Source organism: Orcinus orca, chromosome 5 (genome assembly GCF_937001465.1).
Source record: "Orcinus orca chromosome 5, mOrcOrc1.1, whole genome shotgun sequence".
In the NCBI taxonomy this organism is placed as follows: Eukaryota; Metazoa; Chordata; class Mammalia; order Artiodactyla; family Delphinidae; genus Orcinus; species Orcinus orca.
In genome coordinates, this window is record NC_064563.1 from 107,419,766 (window position 1) to 107,444,538 (window position 24,773).

General features: G+C 32.9%; 1 protein-coding gene across 1 annotated transcript in view; it reads right to left on the bottom strand.

The window, feature by feature from the left end:
• The window catches only part of EPHA3 (EPH receptor A3), a 367,753-nt gene that overhangs the window by 39,542 nt on the left and 303,438 nt on the right, over positions 1–24,773 (bottom strand). The window contains exons 10-13 of the mRNA XM_004272636.2: positions 18,319–18,444; positions 11,796–11,981; positions 4,228–4,289; positions 2,123–2,332 (exon numbers count right to left, since the gene is read on the bottom strand). Of these exons, the coding sequence (XP_004272684.1) occupies positions 2,123–2,332; positions 4,228–4,289; positions 11,796–11,981; positions 18,319–18,444 (584 nt within the window). The remainder of the gene's footprint in view (positions 1–2,122; positions 2,333–4,227; positions 4,290–11,795; positions 11,982–18,318; positions 18,445–24,773) is intronic.

Below are 24,773 nucleotides of genomic sequence, written 5' to 3' on the forward strand. Positions count from 1 at the left end.
CAGGGAAGCCCAGAACAGCAACATTTTTATGCAGAACACAGTTTCTAAAAATACTTAGATTCATGAACAAAGGTAATCTGCTAGAGAGTATACCTGAAAACGGGAAATGCAAACAAGGGCAAAAGCCATTACGAGAGTTCCAACTTCTAAATCAACACGGCTAGGGATATATCTGAGACACAGAGCTGCTTTCTGTGTTTCTATCACTGTGGCTTTACTTGTAGATGAAACTCAGTCTTGCATATTGAGCTCTTTCTCAGAGTGAGATATAGTCGCCATGTGACAACCTTAGTGGCTGTTAATAGAGTTACTGAGGTTGATGACTTCTGAAAAGAATGAGAATTTTTGTTTGCTTCTTTGTTCGTTTGTTTAATCAGGAATAAACTCTTAGAATTAAACAAGAAGAAAGCAGCAGAAGCTGACTGTCTTTTTTAAAAACTGCTCATTCTCTTGGCTAGTGAGAGTATAATGAAATGGCCTCATTTATATATTGCCACTAAAAATGAAAAGTGATAACAAACTATATGTAAAACAATTAAGCAATTCATGTACCAAAATCTTCACATATTTGTCCATATTTTGACTCACCAATTTTCTAGAAATTTATCCTGAAGAGGTAATGATAGAAAGGCATGAATTATATATCAAGCTGTACATCAAAGTATTGCTAATAATAGCAAAACATTAGAATTCTACCCAATTAATAGTACATTGGCTAAATAATGTACATGAATAAAATGGAGTACTATACATTATTTAATAATACTGTAAAAAAAATTTCATCATCCAGAAAATTCTATATTTTATATTTCATGTTAAAAAGGGCAGATTACAAAATGACACTGAATTTATATATAAAGAAAATACTGGATTTATTAAGTGGAAATCATTTTTCATATCAGTATACATATTATGATCTTTTTTTGTCACTATATGCAGAACTGAAAATATTTTTAATATGAAAATGCATAGAAAAATATTATGAAAAGATAAAATTAAAATGTTAAAACTGGTTATTTCTGAGTAGTGTCATTAGCCATGATTATCATATTTTTATTTTTAAAAATTTCTTCCATAAAATAATTTCTCTAAAATAATATGGCAAAGAAATTTGCCAAACACATAAGAAGAAATAATCAAATGCATTTTGAATCAAAGGAATGCAAATTAACAGATAAAATTCCTCACAGTAAGTAAATATTAAAAATAATGATAATATCTAATTTTATTAGGAGTGTATTGAAATGTGCTTTTAACATAGGCACAGACTCTTTAACACAGAAAATCTACTTTTAGGAATATATTATAGGGAAACCATCAGATTCAAACAACTATGAATGCAGATGTATCATATACACATTTGTAAAATATCTTGAAAAAATAGATATAATAATAATTTGCCCACTAATTAGGATTCGGTTTTAAAAATGATACAACTAGAAAATAGAATATATTAAACAACTAAAAGTAAAAACAAATATTATTTATTGACAGTGAAATATATTCAAGAGGTATATTGCTAAGAAGAGAAATGAAGTATACAACTTGCATTAAGGATAATCTAATTTTAATCATTTATTCATGCATATGTCTGTATATAGAGGTATGCAGAAAAAAATCTGGAAGAACTGACTCACAAAGTTACAAATGTTCTGTGGGTGGCATAATTATGGATGACTTTTCTCCTTTTTATTGCTTTGTTTTATAATTTTTATAACGTAAACGTGTTACTCATGTAAGCATTAATTTTAAAATGGTTTAAGATTATACCTAGTTGGATGGGGGTACTAAGAATTTATCCAATCTTTTCTTAAAAGTGGTTCAACCATGACAAAAAGATAGGTCAGTAAGACTTTAGACATGTTAGAACCTTGCTACCTTTTTTGGGAGAATCATTGAACCAACATATGGAATTTCAGAATTAATATCATTACTCACCTTATGGACAGTGACCATCTATTTTTCCAGAATAAGTAACAATATTTTACTTTTAAAGGATAAGTTTCATACGGGGGAAGATATAATTGACAAAGCATTTTGGGATGTGATTTCTATTTATTTGTCAGTCAACATAATACAAGCTGCTAAACAAAGATAAAAGAAAAAAAAATGAGTTACTCACTCTTGTTGTGTAAGCAGCTTCTGGGTCATCTTCTAGAACACGTGAAAGTCCAAAATCAGAAACCTTACACACCAAATTACTGTTGATCAAGATGTTCCGAGCAGCAAGGTCTCGGTGAACGTAGCCCATGTCTGAGAGATACTTCATGCCAGATGCTATCCCTCGAAGCATCCCTACCAGCTGGATAACTGTGAACTGGGCATCGTGTTTCTGAGAAGTATTTCAAATATACAGTTAAGGTGTGTTTCTATTTCCTAAGATATGTCTTGATTAAAATTTCACATACTTAATTGTAGAGTATATACATTCTAGTTTTAAGTACGCCAGCCAGGACTAAATAGATGCAAGAGTAAAACAAAATAGTATAGTAGCTACATTACTTTGTAGCAAGAAGTAGCCTAATATTCTTTTTTTTTTTTTTTTTTTTTTTATTGCGGTACGCGGGCCTCTCACTGCTGTGGCCTCTCCCGTCGCGGAGCACAGGCTCCGGACGCGCAGGGTCAGCGGACATGGCTCACGGGCCCAGGCGCTCCGCGGCACGCGGGATCCTCCCGGACCGGGGCACAAACATCGGCAGGCGGACTCCCAACCACTGCTCCCCCAGGAAAGCCGGCCTAATATTCTTTAACTTCAGGTTCAAAACTAGAACGTTGCTGGTCGTTTGATGAGACAAACTCCTTCTCAGAAACTTTAAGGTCACGAACAAAAAAATAAAATGGATCCTGTGGCTATTTTAGGTTTGTATTTATTGGTTTGATTTGAATGCTTATTCTTTCTTCTTGTTTTCCTATATTTTATTAATTGCTTCAAATATGGTAGATTTTAAATCTTTAATTATCATAATAGATAATTAGTTCAAAATTAGTCAAAAATATTTACTGAATATTTGTTGTTCTACCCAATCCTGAGTTATAGGTCATAAAACTAAAAGTAATAGGAGATAAATTCAAATAGTCCTGGATTTAGAAAAGTTTCCAATCTACTCAGATTAAAATAGAAATATACAGTTTATATGATAGATAGATGATAGATGCATGCATACATACATAGATATATAAAAAAATAAAATTTAATGTCTAGCAATATCTAAACAATAATTTTAGAGGAAAATTTATTATAATTTTAAAAGAATATTTATTATAATATTTTGAACTACCTGACTTGCAAAATGTTTATTTTTGAAATATGTTTGTGAAAATAATTGTTACTGAAACCTTTATTCAGCTCATGAATATTAAAATAAAGAATATAATTTCTTATTCATAGAAAAATTAGTATTTTCCTCCATGATTATGAATTATACTATATATCTTATCTATCTATCTATCTATCTATCTATCTATCTATCTATCTATCTATCCCTATCTATATAATGCTGAAAGCACCTTGAGGATAGGGTCTGTGTTTGTTTTTTTTATCCCTTGTTTATAGTGACTGGTGATTGACAGTGTCTTTTTTTTTGACAGTGTCTTGTACTCTGTAAATCTAATGAACTTCTTTGAATGTAACATTTGTTGATATTACTAAAACATAAATTTTCTAAATGTAAACAACTGAAATTTATATGTAAATATATGTTATATATGTATATATGTATGTATATATTATGATATATAAGTAATGATATCTCTGGATTGAGAATACTTAGGCATTATAGCACATGCTTAGTTTGTGAGTGGACAGTACTATGTGAGAGATAGAAGGTCTTCTATCTTACAGTAGATGGAGGTTGCTTTAAATAAAGAAATGAATATTTCTGTCTTATATCAATGATATTTATGTCTTACTTTAGAATCTTTAAATTTTTGTTTTAACCAATGTGAATCTTGTCTGAATAAAAAGGCTGAAGAAAATTGCACAAATTTATTTTAAAAATATAAACCATTGACATTTGGATGTTACAAGATAAAAATGTAATTTTACAGTCTTCCTTTTGCTATTTAGTCCCAAAAAATTCAGTTTTCTTAAAACTTTATCTAATTGTTTAGCATAATATTAGAGGTTGTCTCTATCATTTTCAGCAATTTATTCCACATTTATATATGTGTGCAGATAGATAAAGATAAGGTGGAGATATGTGAATGTGTATACAATCTTCTACTTACACGTAAGAAACTGTCCAAGGAACCATTCTCCATGTATTCTGTGACAATCATAACTGGTTTACCTAGGTATAGGTAAATAATAAATGTATAATCATCAGTAGAGTTCAACAAATATCATGCAATGAACACATATAATACATTTTGATACACCTAATGCATTAAAAATATGAATTTTTCTCTGTCCTCCAAATTTTGCCAAATTACTATTAAAAAGAAAACTAGCTTTCAATAGAAAAAAAAAATCGAGAAAGATTGGTTTTCAGAAAAGGGCATATAACTTATATGATATCTAAACTGGCGTTTTGGTATGGTTTTCCTTAAACACAAAATATGCCCTTTTCTTCACTCTAATTGCATTTTAGCTGAACTACAAAATCAGATATTGCTTTCTTCAAGCCCAAGATAGAGTCATGAATTCCACAATCATTTACACTCTCTACAGATATATGTAGAGCTATATGCTAGGTGTTTTCTCTTGTGCTGGTTAGTCAGAAGCAAGTAAATCAAAGTCCCTACCTTCATGGATCCTATATGTGAATTAGACAAAACAATTAAGACTAATAATTATAATCTGTATTCAATTAACACATTAAAAATTATAAAATCCATGCTATGCTTAAAAGAAAAATAAAATTAAAATTGCTCTTGGTAGTAACTTGTAATAACCATTTTGGAAATATGGGCCTTAAACATCATTAAACATTTTAACAAGCATTTAAATGTATTTGTACAGTACTTAGTGTGTGCAAGGTGCTGGTTTAATTATTTTACATATACTAGAATTAATTATCATCATTTCCACTTTTTACATGAAAAAAACTGAAATATATAGAGGGTAATTAACATCACACAGCTAATAAGTATAAAGCCAGAAGTTGCAACCTGAATATATTATGCTGTTACTTTTGGAAATGTACACTGAGGGAAACATTTAAAATAGGAAAAAGCATTAGACACAAAGACACAAAGGTGCTAAGTCTATAGATATACTTATCTATACTTATATCTATACTTATATAGATATAAGTATAGATCTATGATCTATACTGATACATAGATCTACAAATAGAATAAATCTTCAACTATAGATAATAACTGAGGCGATTGTTGGGTGTCAATTCTACACATCATTCCAAATTGAAAGAATGACTCTGAAGACTGTAGCACTTTCAGAAATTATTACAGTAAAATGTAACTCCAATTTCAAAGCCTACACATATTACCACAGCATAATTCACTGCCCTTATTGTTGCTATGATATTGTTTTAACTATAAATCTATCATTTTACAAAAAGAAAAAAAAAACCTCCCTTCTCTCCCAAGTCTAGAAGACTTGCATTAAGTCTTGACTAAGCATGAAAAACCTTGAGCACATAATAGATTTTAAACAAACATCCATGTACATCTAACTGTAGAGCAAGCATGATTTTTTTCATGTGTTCCTTCTACATCGTGGTTTGTGTGCCATTCTGATGCCAGAAAATAGCTTCTTTCCTTGTTTTTCCTTTCTCCTTGTTCTTCCTTTCCTTTCCTTAATTCATACTGGTTGTGAATTATGGCTTAGTACCGTGAAGATTATATTGATGTTTACTATGCTTAATACGTGAATATATACTAAGCTGTATGTCTTATTTATTTAGAGGTGAGGAAATTATTTAAATTCTGTAAAATTTCTTAGATTTTCATATATGTAAAAATAAATTGACACAGCAATTTATTGTCAACTGAGACACTGATTTAGTTATATATTTTGGGTAATATATCAAACATTATACATGCCTTGGTGTAACACTGGTGTAAAGCTTTTTAAACTTAATGTTAATAAAATTTTCCACACGTTCAAAAAATAATCTGATAATGTCTGAAAAGTCATTTTAGTCAAAACCTTGAGCCTCCAGACTTGCTTTTTCAAAATTTTAATTAAGCTTTGATTTAACAATATTCAGGAAAAAAGAGAAAATTCAACATTTCCTTGGAAACTTCTATTTCTCCTGAACTGGCAAATCAAATACCTAAGAACTGATCCCAGAGAACTAATCTGAAATGAAATGAATGAACAATCAAATGAATGAAATCCTGCACATGCATGTTTTCCATACATCACTATAAGTGTCTATATTTCTTCCTTAATATAATTCTTAGAAGAATAACATGCTCACAAAACTCAATGCAGCCCTTGAATGTAGTTACAGATATATTGCTTCCCACAGTCAACTCTCAATTACAGTGGCCAGTTACCGTGTTTGTATACTACCCAGACCTTTGCTTATCACTCTTTTCCTTCTGGCTCTCAGCCTTATGACCATTTCATTTCTTGTTAGCATGTCTGGTAAAATGTTTGGCAAGGGAAATAAAAGTAGCTGAAAAATCAAACCAGTCAATTAAGCCAAAGCCCCATGACCATTCAGAAATCAGACCAGGCTGCATTTAGCTCTATAATTTAGGTATTTGTAAACACATCAGTTAAGATGGGCAAGTCTGAAAATGTGCTTTGCATTAAGTTCAAAGATTCAGCAAACCGAAATGTACAGACAAAAAGTAAACAGAATCAAATATTCTACCTTGGAAAGCAGGATCTTCACTTACTTTTCCTTGTGATTTTGATTATGATAAACAGAGTTAAAGGAAAAGCGCAATAGTGGTTAGAACTAGTTCTAATATGTATTAAATGTAGTTGGAAATTATTTATAAAATACCAGCTCATCTGCACATGATGCAATGTATTTCTATCAAAGTTTGCACATTCTTTCATGTGTATTTTGGTTTAGAAATGACATTATCAGCTTCTTCAAGAACCTATATCATTCACTGCCCTCAGAGATCCTTAAATACATCTGAGTATATATATTAAAATCAATGAAGTTATTGTTGTTTGGCTGAAATGAAACTCCACCAAAAATCAGCATAACAAAATGTGCAGCGGAATTTTGCTTTTGTTCGTAAATTGATTTATGAGTATAGAAAAAATCATGATCTTTCATAATTAAAGGGTTAAAGGAAGCACATCAGTCTCTTACAATCGGTTCATTTCCCCAATGGCTCAGAGATATTTACTAATCATTTTGTTTGCTGACAGAACAAATGTGATTCAAAATGTCTAAGAATTCCAAGTTCAACACTATCTATTTCACCGCCTTCTTAATCACATAGTCTATTAAAAAAAAACAGCAGGATAATGTGATAAATATATAGCTATATATAGAAATTTTATTGCAATTATCAAATAAATGTTGGTCTTAGATTAAAATAGTTTCATTCAAACATAAAATGTATGTATCAATGATTTAAATGTTATAAACTATTGAAATGTAATTCATTTCCAAAGGAAATGCTATTAATTCCTACTAACAGTAATTGTGCCTTACATAGTAAGTCTGTCTGTTTTTAAGACTTATACACACTCCAACATGAGTGGGATTTATAAAATCAAAATCTTTGACCTTAGCAGCCAGTACTCATCATTAGTATCATGTAATCAAATCAGGGTGGAAGCAAAAAAGTATAAACAGGAGAAGCAAAATTGAAGAAAATAGACAAAATATGCCTTACTATTCTCAGGAAAGAAGATTTGAATCACTTTTGATTAGAAACTAGAAAATGTTTTGGTTATAGATTTCCATGTACTGTAACTAACTGACTGATAGAAATATTGTAATGAACTGAATTAGAGTATTTTTCTGTAGGTTTCACATTAAATCGTATAAACATACAGGACAACCTTTTCCAAATTCCATTTTAATCAGGACACAATTCATGTTAAGAATGATCCCTATTACATCCACTGGTCTATGAGTTAACCAGGGCAGGGACCAACTCTAGTTTGTCTGTAGTTCTAAATCCAGCTCCTAACAGAGTGCCAGTTAGAATAGATCATACCATGTCTATTATTTCAGGCTAGCTAAGGATAGTCTCTCTCTTCAAAATCAGGCTAAGAAGTACTTTCTCCAACTCTTCCTTAACCAGCCATACTCTATTAATCTTAACACATTGAAAATTTTACATTAAGCTGACTTTAAAATTTTAAAATGTCTTTATGCTTAATTTGAAATGAAATTAATACTTTTAAGGAAAGGACAGGAACAATATTTCTACTCTCCCTTGTATTGTCTATTAAAAAATATGACATGGACTTGAGACAAGTGTTGAAGAAAAGCTTTAGAGAGAGGCAAACAAGAAATAGAAATAATTTGGCATTGTCACTAAAGAATGACAACTTATTCCAGTAATATCTCCTTATCATATGTGCTGACAATGCAAACAAATGATTAAGCTTTTGGTGTGCAGTGGACACTCACACCAATACAGAAGTGTTTTCAGTGTTAGAAATCCTCTTAATGGTCTGCCCATGCTTTCCTCAACAGTACAAGGCTACAGTTAAGTTGCATTATTATTATTTTTTAATTTGTAGAAAATAATCCATCCCTAAATAACAACAAAAAGCATATCAGTCTCATCCTATATAATTCCTTCTATTGCACTAGGTGAAAAGTGACCAATGGAAAGTCTTCTTGGATGGAGTCTGAACATCTTTTGACTAATGGTGTGATGGCAGAAATATCAAACATTTGCTAAAAACAAGTTCCATCTTTTTGAACTTCAACTAAAATTGATAACACATGTTAGTACCAAGTTCTGAGCAGGACTGTGCCCCCAGCTTTCTGCTACTTTGAAGATCAGAGACTCTCTCACCTTCTCTTGTTTAAGACCATCAAGCTCAAAACCACACCATTAAAATTGTTTATGGCTTAATTCAAATAAATGAAAATATAATTATTGAATAAAGGGCTTTCTCTAACTTGAAAATGATACATTATAATAGACTTAGTGTTTCAAAGCACATAGTTAACAGCAATAATAAAAAATTATCTTTAAGCCAAAAAGGAATTGTTTTCAAGAATTTTCTTCTACACTCCCAGATTAACCGGTAAAATCTTCTCAAATTCAACCAGAAGTGGTCATTTAGATTGCATAGTTCTATTCCACCTAAGAACATATTCTTATGGAATCTTATTTGATCTTACAAAGACCTGGAAGTAATAAAGTAGAACTGCTAATTCCATGTTACAAGTTACATGTCTCTGGGAGTGGTTTGATTTGTCAGATGTCTCACAAACCAGTAGAGCTGAATCAGAATTTGAACTCTGACCCTCTGATTCTTAATCCAGATACCAATATGATTTCTTTTCTTCTTTAAATACAATTTGTTCATTAAATTATAAGCTCTGTATCTCTAGGTGTGCGTGTGTGTGTTTCTGAACTTTGCAGGTAGATTGTTTTAGCAGTCATATACTCTCAGGAAACAAATAAAATGATAGGAGTGGATTAAATAATTTATTTGGTGACAAAATTGCCTTGTTTATATATTAAATACAACTTATTAACTTTATTCTAAGGCATTTCTATTTCCTCTAGCTGTAACAGGATGCCAGACTTAGAGCTTTTAAATATGCCACTAAAAGAGTTCAAAATCTAATTCTAGGTCTGCTACTCTATTATGCTTGCACTATATGAGATGACTGGGATTTATATAGTCAGATTTGGCAGTCTCTTGCATGCTTATTTGACCAAGGAGATATATGAAATTTAGAACTTTCACTCTAAGAATAAGGCAGCTGTAATTCATATTAGAATGTTACAGACTCCTACTTGAATAAGACATTTAATGTATAATACCTGTGATTTTTAAAGGTCCTTTTTTTTCTTAATGCATTTTTTTCCTGCATTTTGGTCTCAGGGGTTGTTTTATGGATTTCTTTGCCAGGTGCCCATAATTCATATTTGATTATTCCATTTATATCTAAAGAAGATCTTCTTTATATATATATATATATATATGATATATATATATATATATATCTTTATTTCTAAAGAAGATCTTCCACAATAATTATGGTTTAATTTTGCTTATCATTCAGTAAATGAACTTATAGGAAACAGCTAGCAAAACCAAACAGTATAATAATAACTCATAACACTGGGAACAAAAAAAATTGAGAATTTTGAAAATTGACAGTTAAAAGAAGAATGGATACATAAGTACAAGTGAGTTTCCTCTCCCAATGGGCTCAAGATCTGAAGGACAACCACTTGGTGAGAATGATATGGAGGAAAATAAAAGGTTAAATGACTATTAAAAACCCAGTGAGACATGATTCTATAATTCTAAGGATATTAAGTAGGATGCTCTATAGATATGGTCTTGCCCTGAAGGAACAAATATTTCATACTTTTTCCCAATCCTTAGTATTTTTATTATTAAAATTTTTATTATTAAATATTAATAGTATTTTTATTATTCATTTTTAAAAATTAAAAAGACATTTTTCATCAGAACTTATTTTAGTGTTACAACTAATGTAGCCTCATTTTTAGGAGTACAGAGGGAAAAATATGCTTCTAACAAGACTTAATATGGGCTTATAGTTTATGGTTAAGTTCTCCTACATTGTTAAATTCTTAACCACACTTATTATATTAAAAAACTCTAAAGGAAATCAAAGTATATTTCAATTATACCATGCTCTTGTGAGTAAGGAATTGCCTTTTTACTCATACAAAAATGATAATAGGTATTAGTGCCATTTGGAAAGTGCTCCACGTAATGTTAGAGAAAAATATCATTGTGAAAAATATAATGTGCAATGTCTGTTGGTAACCACAGAATATGTAAATATGGTGCCAATGAATTATCCCCTAAAGGATGCCAAATTCCCTGCCATATGCTGTCTTTCACTCTAAGAAGTCTGCTACTGCCAATTTAGCTTATTCTTCATCTTGTGCCCCAAAATCTTGAGAAAAACAACATCCCAGAGCATTCTCAAGAGGTTTTCATTGGGACTGGAGCCAAAAATCACATATCTGTCTCATGGGATCCCTTTTGAGCCTGGATGGAGAAATCATCATGGAAATAAGTTCAGATCTCTGTCGCAGGCTGTAAGCCAGAGCTTCCCCAGAGTAGTCAAGAATCCATCTGGGACTCTAGATGAGAATTATTTGAAATCCACAGAGAATGGAGAAAAGGGTTTGGGTCTAATGTGATTCCAATCTTTACAGCTCAGAAGCACTCCCAAAACTCTCATAATTTCCCTAAAGCCAGGGGGGTAAATATTTGGAAGCTTAAATGAAACTAGTGAACAGTAAAAGAAAAGGCAGCTAGCCAGGAGTTCCCAGCAATTTCTGTCAAAATTGAGTCATTGTTTTTTCCTTGCTACTCTACATGACAGAAAGTTCTACACGATTCACTTAACTGTAGTTTAATCAGCATATATTACTATAGTGCAATATTTAGATCCTAAATTTTTAAAGCTTTTTAAGGTCTACAATAGCACTGTCAAAATAATACTAGTTAAATGTCTTTGGTCTCTTGTCAAAGAAATACATGTTAACCCTAAAACACTGAGGTTTTGTTTTTGTTTTTTGATTTTTTTTTTTCCGTTTTGTTTTGCTTTGTTTTTGGTTAGGACTAACAGGTACTCATGAAAAAAAGACCAAAATTCTTAAATTATTGACTTTGGGTTTAAACAACCTCTGCTCAACATACACAAAATCAGTCTTATGACTTCACTTACTTTTAGTAACAACTCCCTCCAGTCTAATGATATTGGGATGGTCAAACTGTCCCATAATGCTTGCTTCTCCTAAGAAGTCTCTCCTCTGCTTTTCTGTATAGCCCACTTTCAGGGTCTTGATGGCCACTGAAATCTCTTTTTTTGAAGGAAGTTTTAAGCGACCACTGCACACCTCTCCAAATTCACCTGTTAGAATGCAGAAGAACAAAACAAGAAAAGGTAAGAAATTATATTATAAAAAAATCATCAGTAGGGAGCAACTGTTTTCTCTCAATAATTCCAATTCAATAATTGACCTGCAAGATGTACACTTGTAGGCCTCCAAATTATTTTGGAAGATGGTAATAAGAAACCCCAGGACATCCACACCCTGGTGGAAAATGGACCTTGTGATAAGCCTCATGTATTTTGAAGTACTGCACTATGAATAATGACATATGAAAGAATAAGAGGGAAGTCAAAAGTTATATCTATTAGATTTTTTCATTCCTTGTTCTCATAGCTACCATTTCCTCAGGATAATCAACCAGCATCAGCACCAATATAATGGGTTAAACACTGGATTAAATTTCAGATGTTTATCAGTATTCTGTTTTTACCAGGGCCAATTTAGCTATAAATTCCAGCTCTCTGAAAATGGGAATAAAAGAATAAGCTATCAAGTCATTTTATGGAGTAGGGTGTGTTGTATTATTCACATACTAGTTGTAAAGTTCTCTGGGGCTCTGGAAAGAGAAAAATAATCTAACAGTATTGAATAGTATCTAAAGAATTACTGTAGAAATATTTTCTTAGATCCAATGTCTTCAATAAAAAAGTTGTCTTAAATGCACAGTCAGAATTTGTTTAATATGGAGAGTTGCTGACTTTTATGTAGTCTAATTTAATTGATATAAAATTGCCTAGAACTAGTTTGGTCACTACCTTCACATACATTGTTATTGAGAAGATTCACCCATAACGCTTTCATTTGATTTTGAGCTCCTTGAGAGCAGAGACCCTTTACATTCATTTCTCTGTCTCTAATGCTGCCACAGTGATTGCCATAAAGTAGTGCCACGTATTGATTGTTCCTCATTCAAGAAAGAAATCCTAATATTGTGCGGATTATTAGATGGGTTTTGTACAACATTTTAAAAAATAGTTTTTAACAGCAAATGAAAGTTTTTCTGAAAAGAAAAATTACATGATCAATTTTTAGGCTCTCTATGGAATGGAAAAACATTTTTGGTCCAACCTTTTCACTGTGAGTTTTTGTGCAGGGCCCATGCCCCATGGGTCAGCCAGAAAGAAGGTGTCAAGTAATGAGATACTTCTCTATTTTTCATCCAAGTAAGTCCTTCAACCCACAAAAGCAGCAGGTTGTCCTAATGATTTACCAGCTGCATCCCTACAAATGACTTGCTTCTCTCCAGAAAGTTCTAAACTCCCTTAGACTTGACCCTCCCTTGCTCAGGAATCCAGTCTTGCCACTGTTTTCAAAACAATGACTTGTACTGTAACTTGTCAAAGTCGCTTAATGTCCAAAAGCAGGTATTCATACATTTATTTAATAAATATTCATCAATTGGCAACAGTATTACAGATACTATGAAAAACACGGAGATATAATGGTAATAAAGGCAGATCTAATTTCTTCCCCTCAAGGAAGTACAGAGATGATAGTAATATCTACAGCTAGAGTGTTTTTTAGGATTATGGGGAGAATTAGGGGCAGAACTTGAGAACACTCAATGATCTTTTTTTAAATCAAAGAAAGAATATGCCATTATAGATGTGTGAGCATTAGGAGAAGTTATGATGCAAAGTAAATCATTGTTAAAAATTTGTAAACAAGACTAAGAGTTTCTTTCTTTATGCAGGGCTATCAGAACATTGCCCAAAACCCCAGTTCACTTTGTGTAAACATTAAGTTTGGGCAAAGCACAAGGAGGCATCCATCATGAATTTTCATATTCTGAAAAAAAGTTCTGCCATTATCATGGATCAATAGGGTGTAATGGATTGTGTTTTAAATTTGGAAGGCATGGCCATTTATTCTAAGTGGCAAGTCACTTGTTAGTTTACAGGACAGACAGTACAGAACTGTGAGATAGAGCATGGATTCTGGAGCCGATTGTCTAGGGTCTAATTCAGCCTCTGTCACTTATTTTGAGTGACTGTTTTAACCTCTCTGTGCCTTTGTCTCCTTATCTATAACATAGGGACACCAATTTTGTCTATTTCATAAAATTTTTGTGCAGTTAGAGGAATTAATGTACATAGAATGCCCTTAGAATGGACTTAGAGCCAGACACATAGTAAGTGCCATCTAAGTGTTAGTCATTCTTTCTTCTCTGAGTTCAAACCTACTTTAAGAAGGATAAATATCGGGCTTCCCTAGTGGCACAGTGGTTGAGAGTCTGTCTGCCGATGCAGGGGACATGGGTTCGTGCCCCGGTCTGGGAGAATCCCACATGCCGCGGAGCGGCTGGGCCCGTGAGCCATGGCCGCTGAGCCTGCGCGTCCGGAGCCTGTGCTCCACAACGGAAGAGGCCACAACAGTGAGAGGCCCACGTACCGCAAAAAAAAAAAAAAAAAAAAAAAAAAAAAAAACCCGATAAATATCTATCTACTTCTTAACAGTTAGATCAAGGAGAAGAATAAATACTAAAGTTCTTTTTAAAATATCAAATTCTGTATTAATGTAAAAAGAGATGGCTGTGATGATCACGGTGATAACAAGCTTAATGTCATATTGGACAAGTATTTGTAAAGGAAAGAATGTTGTGAAAGTACCTCACTAGGGAGATCAAGGGGAAGAGTTTGAATTTCAAGTGGCCCAATTAGTGTTTCTTCCTTTGTTCTCAGTGGGAGAGCTGGACATATGGACATGTTATCTACCTTCAAAATTCAGAAAATGGTGCTTCAGTAATGCTAGTATTTAAAAAAATCATAAAATTTAGAAATGTGATTATTTTATCTGATAAATACTAGAAATTGTCACAAATACATTATACTAGACATAGAAATGTTACATATTAATTCAATTCTCTTTATAATAACTGTTCTTAAAAGAACAGTGTTGGAAAAATTAACAAAGACTGGACAAACGCAATGCCTGATTTTTCCATCTAGCCAATTTTACATGGTTCAATTAACTTTGCACCTGTGAGAAACAAACTTTAGATCCTGTCATTTCTAAATAAAAGCACAGCTACAAGAAGTTCATTTGAGAAGATACTACTTGATTTTTTAAATAATCAAGTGCATCAGTGTTTATTTGCCCTTTGAAATAAAATATGCTTTATGAGAATGGGTACACTGTATTTTGATTTAAGGTACACAATGCACAATTGCTCAAAATAAAATTTCTTATGCTAATTTCATTTAAAACAGGAAATAATGCACTTGTGTTTAAGTGGAATGACCCTCTGCACTAGTCAAAGCCCATTCTCCTTCCACTGTTTTAATAAGAGAAGAATAATAAAAAGACACACTGAACAATGCTGTTGTGTCAGCTAAGCACTATACATGAATTATCTCAATTCATCTTCAAAAAAATCTTAGAAGGCACTATTGTGATAATTAGTGTCTAGCATAAACTTTGAAGTTGAAAAGTACAAGCTTCAGATTTTGGCTTCCTAATTAATATCTATGTGACCATGGGCCATTCACATTTTCAGCTTTTGTTTCCTCATCTGGTGAAATGGAGATAATAATACCTATTTAAAAGTCTAATAAAATTAAAATCATGTGAATGTCTAGCACAGAATAGGAATTAAATATTTTCTACCTTCAGGAAACCTTGAAATAATGGTTGGATTGAGGAATAAAATTAGGAATTTTGGTCATTATGAATTCCTCACTAACAAAATTATACTACCTTGAGAAAGTTAATTCATGCCTCAATTTTAATTTCGTAATTTGCAATATGGTTATAATTCTTCTGGTTTTTCAATGTATAAATGAGAGTTTCTGTTATATCTATTCCTTTGTATAAAATTTTTGACAGAAAACTAAAGAGTTAGCCCACAAATAGTCTTCCTGTATATTTAACTGACTGTGAAAGTTCTGTCATTTAATAAAAGATTCAGCCTTTTAACAATAGAAGATAGGTGTTTAGGAAGGGTGGGAGGGAGGGAGACGCAAGAGGTAAGAGATATGGGAACATATGTATATGTATAACTGATTCACTTTGTTATAAAGCAGAAACTAACACACCATTGTAAAGCAATTATACCCCAATAAAGATGTTAACAAAAAAAGAAGATAGGTGCTAATCAATTTATCATGATTACTAATTTTTTGTGGACAACATTATTTTTTTTAATTTTAAAAGGTATAGGAAGTGGGTAAGAGTATAAATGAAAGAAGGTGGTCATGAGTGGACTGTGATTGAAGTTGCTGTAGAAATGGTTACATGCAGGTTCATTATACTATTTTACAATTTCATCTATTTTTGTAGACATTTAAAATTTTACAAAACAAAATGTTAAAAAATGATAGCCTTCAAAACCTTGTTCATATTCTATCTTGGTAATGACAAATCATTTAAAGGCTAATCAAGACAGACTAGAATTGGGAGTGCATTTTATAAAGAAATCTTCCAGGTGAAGCATAACCAACCTTGAAGATATACATATTTGCAAACAAAATAGGCACAGTTTTATCGCCCTTAATGTGGCAAATGAGACTATTGGCTGCAAAACTCTGAAAATGCGGCATATGTCTAATTTTTTACAAATATGTTTGAAGAAAGAAAGGAAAAAGAGGATCTGTTTTAATCTTTAATGAGCGTCAAGGATTATTAAGTGATTCAGTACAAATAGTCTTTCCCTTTATCTCATTGATCAGATACCATTTTTAATGAGTATGCTTTGTCTCACACTACTATGTTCTAGATACCTGGCTTTGTCAATAACATCTGTATATGTAAGCTTTTATTAATGCAGAAGGCCCCAAATTTCAAGGTCACAATATGTCTGACCTTCTGGACATTGGTTGACCTTCTCTCATCACATTCTCCAGTTGAGTGTGCAAAGTCTTTTGCTGCATATGCTACGGCAACTTCCATGCTGGAGAACAGTGCACTCTTGTGGGGCAGCATTAAAACCAGCATGACAAAGCCCCTCTGCACCATGGAGTAGTTGACAAAGCAGAACTATACAAATGAAAGAGTAATCAATATATATCTGAATTAATTTAGGCTGAATTAACATAGATGTACAGTGAATGTGTGTATTCTTAAGTCTTAGATTGTGAAAAAGGAAGTACTTATTCTAGTTTCCTTTTATGAATTACTAGTTTCATATTTTCATATTACCTGCACATGTGAATTTTAGGAGGATATAACATTAAGAAAATTAGAAGAGAAGATTTACGAAACTATCATTTTATTTAGATAATATATGGATTACTCAGATTATCCTGCTTGAATAGTAAATACTACTTGAGTTATAAATAATTCTTTAGTACATAGAAAAAGAAACAGAAAATTATATGCACATTTGTGTAAAAAGGCATCAGTCATGTATAGAGTACTTGCAGGAAATGTGATCTGATATGATATGCATAATTCAAAAAGTTCATTTTTCATACTTTCACTCTATTTCCCACATAGACATAACTAGTTCGTGTTTGTTTTTAGAGCAATATTGAAGAATGAGATGACTGTGTACAATTATTGTACAATATTGTTTATTTTTACTTTTGAGTAGTAGTTTTATTAAAATGCACACTGCATATTCTGTGAATCCCATATGTTTATGTGTAATTTTATAAAATACTGTTATTTTATAAATATAATTTTTTGGAAATACTCAACTGCTATTAATAATATCTATAATATTTTAGAAATACGCAACTGTGACACCTATTAACACTCCATAGGTGTTTGTTAATGAATTTGTGATTGAGCAAATTAATAATTAGAACAAAAGTATGTCTATATGAAAACAAGCTTCAACACAAATACTTTAAAACTATATACCCTTACAAGCAAGTATTAAAATGGAGCACTTCACATTATTTAAACTATCCTCTCAATATAGTTGTGATGGAATTTGTATAAAATATGTCATTTTTTATTTTATTTTGTGTTGTCTTTGTTTTTCAATTCCTAGAAGATTCTAGAATTACTTTTTCTCTACAAATCAAAATTTTCACTTAGTGGGCTCATTTAAAGTAAGACACACTTTTATCCTGTTATCCCCATTTAGCCAGATAGACTTGACACATGATCAGCATAGCCATGGAGAGATTGAGCTGCGGCGGCTCCCCGCTCTGAAATTCAATAAATAGAAAGCTGGCCGTGGTCTCTGAGTCTGTAGGTCTGGCACCTTTGAAATCATTACATTCCATTAAATACTCCTTCATTTATTTACTGCCTGCCTTTCATCATGAAATCAGAAAATGTCCCTTTTCATAGCAATATATTTTGGCCTGAGAACCTGAGCAGTCAATCCCAGGCAGCATTCTTATGCATAGCTGTAGACTTGTAATTAACATACTAGGTTGACAGTGGGATTACTGCGGTGGTTACCTGCTCCAACAACTTTGTCAATGGATATGTTGGTGGCATCCAATTCCTTAGCAAACTCATGAACTGCTTGGGTAGGGTCTTCGTAAGTGTGCGGGTCAACGTAAGTCCTGAGACCTGGAAGTTTTACTGTTTAAGGAAAGGAAGAAAGGCATTTAGGAAGAAAGGCATTTATAAAACCTTTACCGTGTGAATTTATGATAACATTATTGTTTTTTAAAAAAATCCCCATGACATTAAACCGTAATGAAACAGAAAGAGGTACCATAATGAACTTTCTCTATAAAAACACTAGAAGGAAAATGGACATTCAAGGAGGGGGTTCTTGAGGAGAGAAAAATGGTTCAGAATTGAATAGGTCTAGTAATTACTACCAGTAGCAGCAGTGGGTGAATGCCATCACACTATCACACGTTTGTGACTCTGTAAACAGTGCGGTAACCAAATATCTATTATAGTGCCGCATGTGACAATAAAGGAAAGCTTGTGACATACTTTCATAAGGCGGAATAGCTGATGTAATTAGAGGATATAAAACGGCATGTCTTTCATCTGACACTATTCTGCTTTTATTAACAGTCACAATCAAAATTCCCCACTGCATTTATAGATTTACGTTAAGCTGTGAGTTTACGTATACATAATATGGGTATTATATGTATATACTAATACAGTTTAAATTAACTGAAATCTTATTATGCAGCTTTTCAACATGGTTAAAAGCAATATAAGTGCTCTCTATAAGTTTAATAATTGTGGTAAGGAGCTAAATTCCAAACATAAATCATATTTATAGCTTATTAAATATAAACTTTCTTCATAGTATATTTATTTATTGAATTTTTTTGAAGGTGAAAAATTTTCATGATGTTCTGCAATTAAAATAGCACAGACAAAAGATACAGGAGAATCATTTTGGATTTGATATAATATTAATAAAATTCCTATCATTTGGAAATATAATTCATATTTGAAACAATTTGGAATGTTCAAGAAACTAACTTTCTCTGAAAGAAAACTAAATTTTTAAAAAGGAAACCTAAAATCTATTAAAGTACATAAACATGCTCTAACATTAAAGGACACTGTAATTTAACTGCCACAGTATATATACTAATAATATTGATTTTGATTTTAATTTTCATAATGGTGAATAATATTAGTAAAATTATTTTAGCAAGGGACATGGATTCTTTCTTTTTTTTCTATCACTTTTTCCCAGCTTTATTGAAATATAATTGACATAACATTGTGTAGGTTTAAACTGTACAATGTGATCGTTTGATACACATATATATTGTGAAATATTTACCACAATAATATTAAAACATTCCTCATCTCACATTATTACCTTTTTTGTTGTTGTTGTTAGCATGAGAATGTTAAAACTCTACTCTCATAGCAACTTCCTAGTGTACAATACAATAATGTTAACTAGAGTCACCATGCAGCACCTTCGATCCCCAGAAGTTGTTCATCTTCTAACTGAAAGCTTGTACTGTTTGACCAACATCTCCCCATATTCCCCATCCCTCAGCCCCTGGCAACCACCATACTATTTTCTGTTTCTATGAGTTTGATATTTTTATATTCCACATGTGAATTCATAAAGTATTTGTCTTTCTCTCTCTGGCTTATTTCATTTAGCAAAATACCTTCAAGGTCCATCCATGTTGTCACAAATGGTAGGATTTCCTTCTTTTATATGGATAAATAATATTCCATTCTATAAATATACCTCATTTTCTTTATCCATTCATCTGTCAGTAGATACTTAGGTTATTTCCATGTCTTGACTGTTGTGAAAAATGCTATAGTAAACATGGAGGTGCAGATATACCTTTGAGATAGTGATTTCATTTCCTTTCAATATATACCCATCAGTAGGATTGCTGAACCATATTGTAGTTGTATTTTTAATTTTTTGAGAACCCTCTGTACTTTTCCAATATTGGTGATACCAATTTACATTCCCACCAACAGTGCACCAGATCTCCTTTTCTACACATCCTTGTCAGCATTTGTTATCTTTTGTCTTTTTGAGAATAGTCATGCTAACAGATGTGAGACAGTATCTCATTGTGATTTTGATTTGCATATCCCTGATGGTTAGTGGTATAGAGCTCCTTTTTATGTACTTGTTAGCCATTTGTATGTGTTCTTTGGAAAGAATGTCTATTCATGTCTTTTGCCCATTTTCTAATTGGATTGCTTGGGTTTTTGCTGTTGAGTTCCTTATGTATTTTGGGTATTAACCTCTTATCAGATATATGGTTTGCAAATATTTTTACCATTCTATAGATTCCCTTTTCTTTTCCTTAATTGTTTCTTCTGCTGTGCAGAAGATTTTTAGTTTAATGTAGTAATGCTTGTTGATTTTGCATTTGTTGCTGGTGTTTTGGGGTTCATATCCAAAAATATCATTGCTAAGACCTATGTCAATGAGCTTTTTCTCTATTTTTGTTCTAAAATTTTATAAGTTCAGGTCTTATGTTGAACTCCTTAATTCATTTTGAGTTACATTTTGTGAGTGATGTAAGATGATGGTGTAGTTTCATTCTTTTGCAAATGAATATCCAGTTCTCCCAACATCATTTAGTGAAGAAACTATCATTTCCCTATTGAGTATTCTTGGCTCCCTAGTTGGCCATATTCATGAGTTTAGTTCTGGGCTCTCAATCCTGCTCCATTGGTCTATGTGTCTGTTTTATGCCAGTACCATACTGTGTTTATTACTATAACTTTGTGATATAATTTGAAATCTGGAAGTGTGATGCCTCCAGCTTTCTAAGATTGCTTTGGCTATTTGAGGTCTTTGTAATTCCATATGAAATTTGGGATAGTTCCTTCTACTTCTCTGAAAAATGCCATTGGAATTTTGGTACAGATTACACTGGATCTATAGATGGTTTAGGTACTGGGGCCATTTTGACAATATTAACTCTTTAGATCCATGAGCATGGGCTATCTTGCGGTTTATTTGTGTCATCTTCAATTTCTTTTTTTTTTTTAACATCTTTATTGAAGTATAATTGCTTTACAAGGTTGTGTTAGTTTTTGTTAATAACAAAGTGAATCAGCTATACATATACATATATCACCATATCTCCTCCCTCTTGTGTCTCTCTCCCACCCTCCTTATCCCACCCCTCTAGGTGGTCACAAAACACTGAGCTGATCTCCCTGTGCTATCCGGCTGCTTCCCACTAGCTATCTATTTTACATTTGGTAGTGTATATATGTCCATGCAACTCTCTCACTTTGTCCCAGCTTACCTTTCCCACTCCCCGTGTCCTCAAGTCCATTCTCTACGTCTGTGTCTTTATTCCTGTCCTGGCCCTAGGTTCTTAAGAACCACTTTTTTTTTTAGATACCATATATATGTGTTAGCTTACAGTATTTGTTTTTCTCTTTCTGACTTACTTCACTCTGTATGACAGTCTCTAGGTCCATCCACCTCACTACAAATAACTCAATTTCATTTCTTTATATGGCAGAGTAATATTCCATTGTATATATGTGCCACATCTTCTTTATCCATTCATCTGTCGATGGACACTTAGGTTGCTTCCATGTCCTGGCTATTGTAAATAGAGCTGCAGTGAACATTGTGGTACATGACTCTTTTTCAATTATGGTTTTCTCAGAGTATATGCCCAAGAGTGGGATTGCTGGGTCGTATGGTAGTTTTATTTTTAGATTTTTAAGGAATCTCCATTCTATTCTCCATAGTGGCTGTATCAATTTACATTCCCACCAACAGTGCAAGGGGGTTCCCTTTTCCCCACAACCTCTCCAGCATTTATTGTTTGTAGATTTTTTGATGATGGCTATTCTGACTGGTGTGAGGTGATACCTCGTTGTAGTTTTGACTTGTATTTCTCTAATGATTAGTGATGCTGAGCATCCTTTCATTTTTGTTGGCAATCTGTATATCTTCTTTGGAGAAATGTCTGTTTAGGGTCTTCTGCCTATTTTTGGAATGGGTTGTTTGTTTTCTTGATATTGAGCTGCATGAGCTTGTAAATTTTGGAGATTAATCCTTTGTCAGTTGCTTCATTTACAAATATTTTCTCCCATTCTAAGGGTTGTCTTTTCGTCTTGTTTACAGTTTCCTTTGCTGTGCAAAAGCTTTTAAGTTTCATTAGGCCCCATTTGTTTACTTTTGTTTTTATTTCCATTTCTCTAGGAGGTGTGTAAAAAAGGATCTTGCTGTGATTTATGTCATAGAGTGTTCTACCTATGTTTTCCTCTAAGAGTTTTATAGTGTCTGGCCTTCCATTTAGGTTTTTAATCCATTTTGAGTTTATTTTTGTGTATGGTGTTAGGGAGTGTCCTAATTTCATTCTTTTATATGTAGCTGTCCAGTTTTCCCAGCACCACTTCTTGAAGAGATTATCTTTTCTCCATTGTATATTCTTGCCCCCTTAATCAAAAATAAGGTGACCATATGTGTGTGGGTTTTTCTCTGGGTTTTCTATCCTGTTCCATTGATCTACATTTCTGTTTTTGTGCTGGTACCATACTGTCTTGATTACTGTAACTTTGTAGTATAGTCCGAAGTCAGGGAGCCTGATTCCTACAGCTCCATTTTTCTTTCTCAAGATTGCTTTGGCTATTCGGGGTCTTTTGTGTTTCCATACAAATTGTGAAATTTTTTGTTCTATTTCAGTGAAAAATGCCATTGGCAGTTTGATAGGTATTGCACTGAATCTGTAGATTGCTTTCAGTAGTAGAGTCATTTTCACAATGTTGATTCCTCTGATCCAAGAACATGGTATATCTCTCCATCTGTTTGTATCATCTTTAATTTCTTTCATCAGGGTCTTATAGTTTTCTGCATACAGGTCTTTTGTCTCCTTAGGTAGGTTCATTCCTAGGTATTTTATTCTTTTTGTTGCAATGGCAAATGTGAGTGTTTCCATAATTTCTCTTTCAGATTTTTCATCATTAGTGTATAGGAATGCAAGAGATTTCTTTACATTAATTTTTTATCCTGCTACTTTACCAAATTCATTGATTAGCTCTAGTAGTTTTCTGGTAGCATCTTTAGGATTCTCTATGTATAGTATCATGTCATCTGCAAACAGTGACAGTATTACTTCTTCTTTTCCAATTTGGATTCCTTTTATTTCTTTTTCTTCTCTGATTGCTGTGGCTAAAACTTTCAAAACTATGTTGAATAATAGTGGTGAAAGTGGACGACCTTGTCTTGTTCCTGATCTTAGAGGAAATGGTTTCAGGTTTTCACCATTGAGAACGATGTTGGCTGTGGGATTGTCATATATAGCCTTTATTATGTTGAGGTAAGTTCCCTCTATGCCTACTTTCTGGAGGGTTTTTATCATAAATGGGTGTTGAAATTTGTCAAAAGCTTTTTCTGCATCTACTGAGATGATCATATGGGTCTTCTCCTTCAGTTTGTTCATATGGTTTATCACATTGATTGATTTGCATATATTGAAGAATCCTTGCATTCCTAGGATAAGCCCCACTTGATCATGGTATATAATCCTTTTAATGTGCTTTTGGATTCTGTTTGCTAGTACTTTGTTGAGGATTTTTGCATCTATGTTCATCAGTGATATTGGCCTGTAGTTTTCTTTCTTTGTGACATCTTTGTCTGATTTTGGTATCAGGGTGATGCTGGCCTCGTAGGGTGAGTTTGGGTGTGTTCCTCCCTCTGCTATATTTTGGAAGAATTTGTGGAGGATAGGTGTTAGCTCTTCTCTAAATGTTGGACAGAATTTGCCTGTGAATCCATCTGGTCCTGGGCTTTTGTTTGTTGGAAGATTTTCCTTTTTTTTTTTTTTTTTTTTTGCGGTACACAGGCCTCTCACTGTTGTGGCCTCTCCCGTTGCGGAGCACAGGCTCCAGACGTGCAGGCTCAGTGGCCATGGTTCATGGGCCCAGCCTCTCCACGGCATGTGGGATCTTCCTGGACCAGTGCATGAACCCATGTCCCCTGCATTAGCAGGCGAACTCTCAACAACTGCACCACCAGGGAGGCCGTGTTGGAAGATTTTTAATCACACTTTCAATTTCAGTGCTTGTGATTGGTCTGTTTATATTTTCTATTTCTTTCTGGTTCAGTCTCAGAAGGTTGTGCTTTTCTATGAATTTGTCCATTTCTTCCAGGTTGTCCGTTTTATTGGCATACAGTTGCTTGTAGTAATCTCTCAAGATTCTTTGTATTTCTGCAGTGTCAGTTGTTACTTCTTTTTCATTTCTAATTCTGTTGGTTTGAGTTTTCTTTCATTTTTTCTGGATGAGTCTGGCTAGTAGTTTATCAATTTTGTTTATCTTCTCAAAGAACCGATTTTAGTTTTATTGATCTTTGTTATTGTTGCCTTCATTTCGTTTCATTGATTTCTGATCTGATCTTCATGATTTCTTTCCTTCTGCTAACTTTGGGGTTTTCTTGCTCTTTCTCTAATCACTCTCGGTGTAAAGTTAAG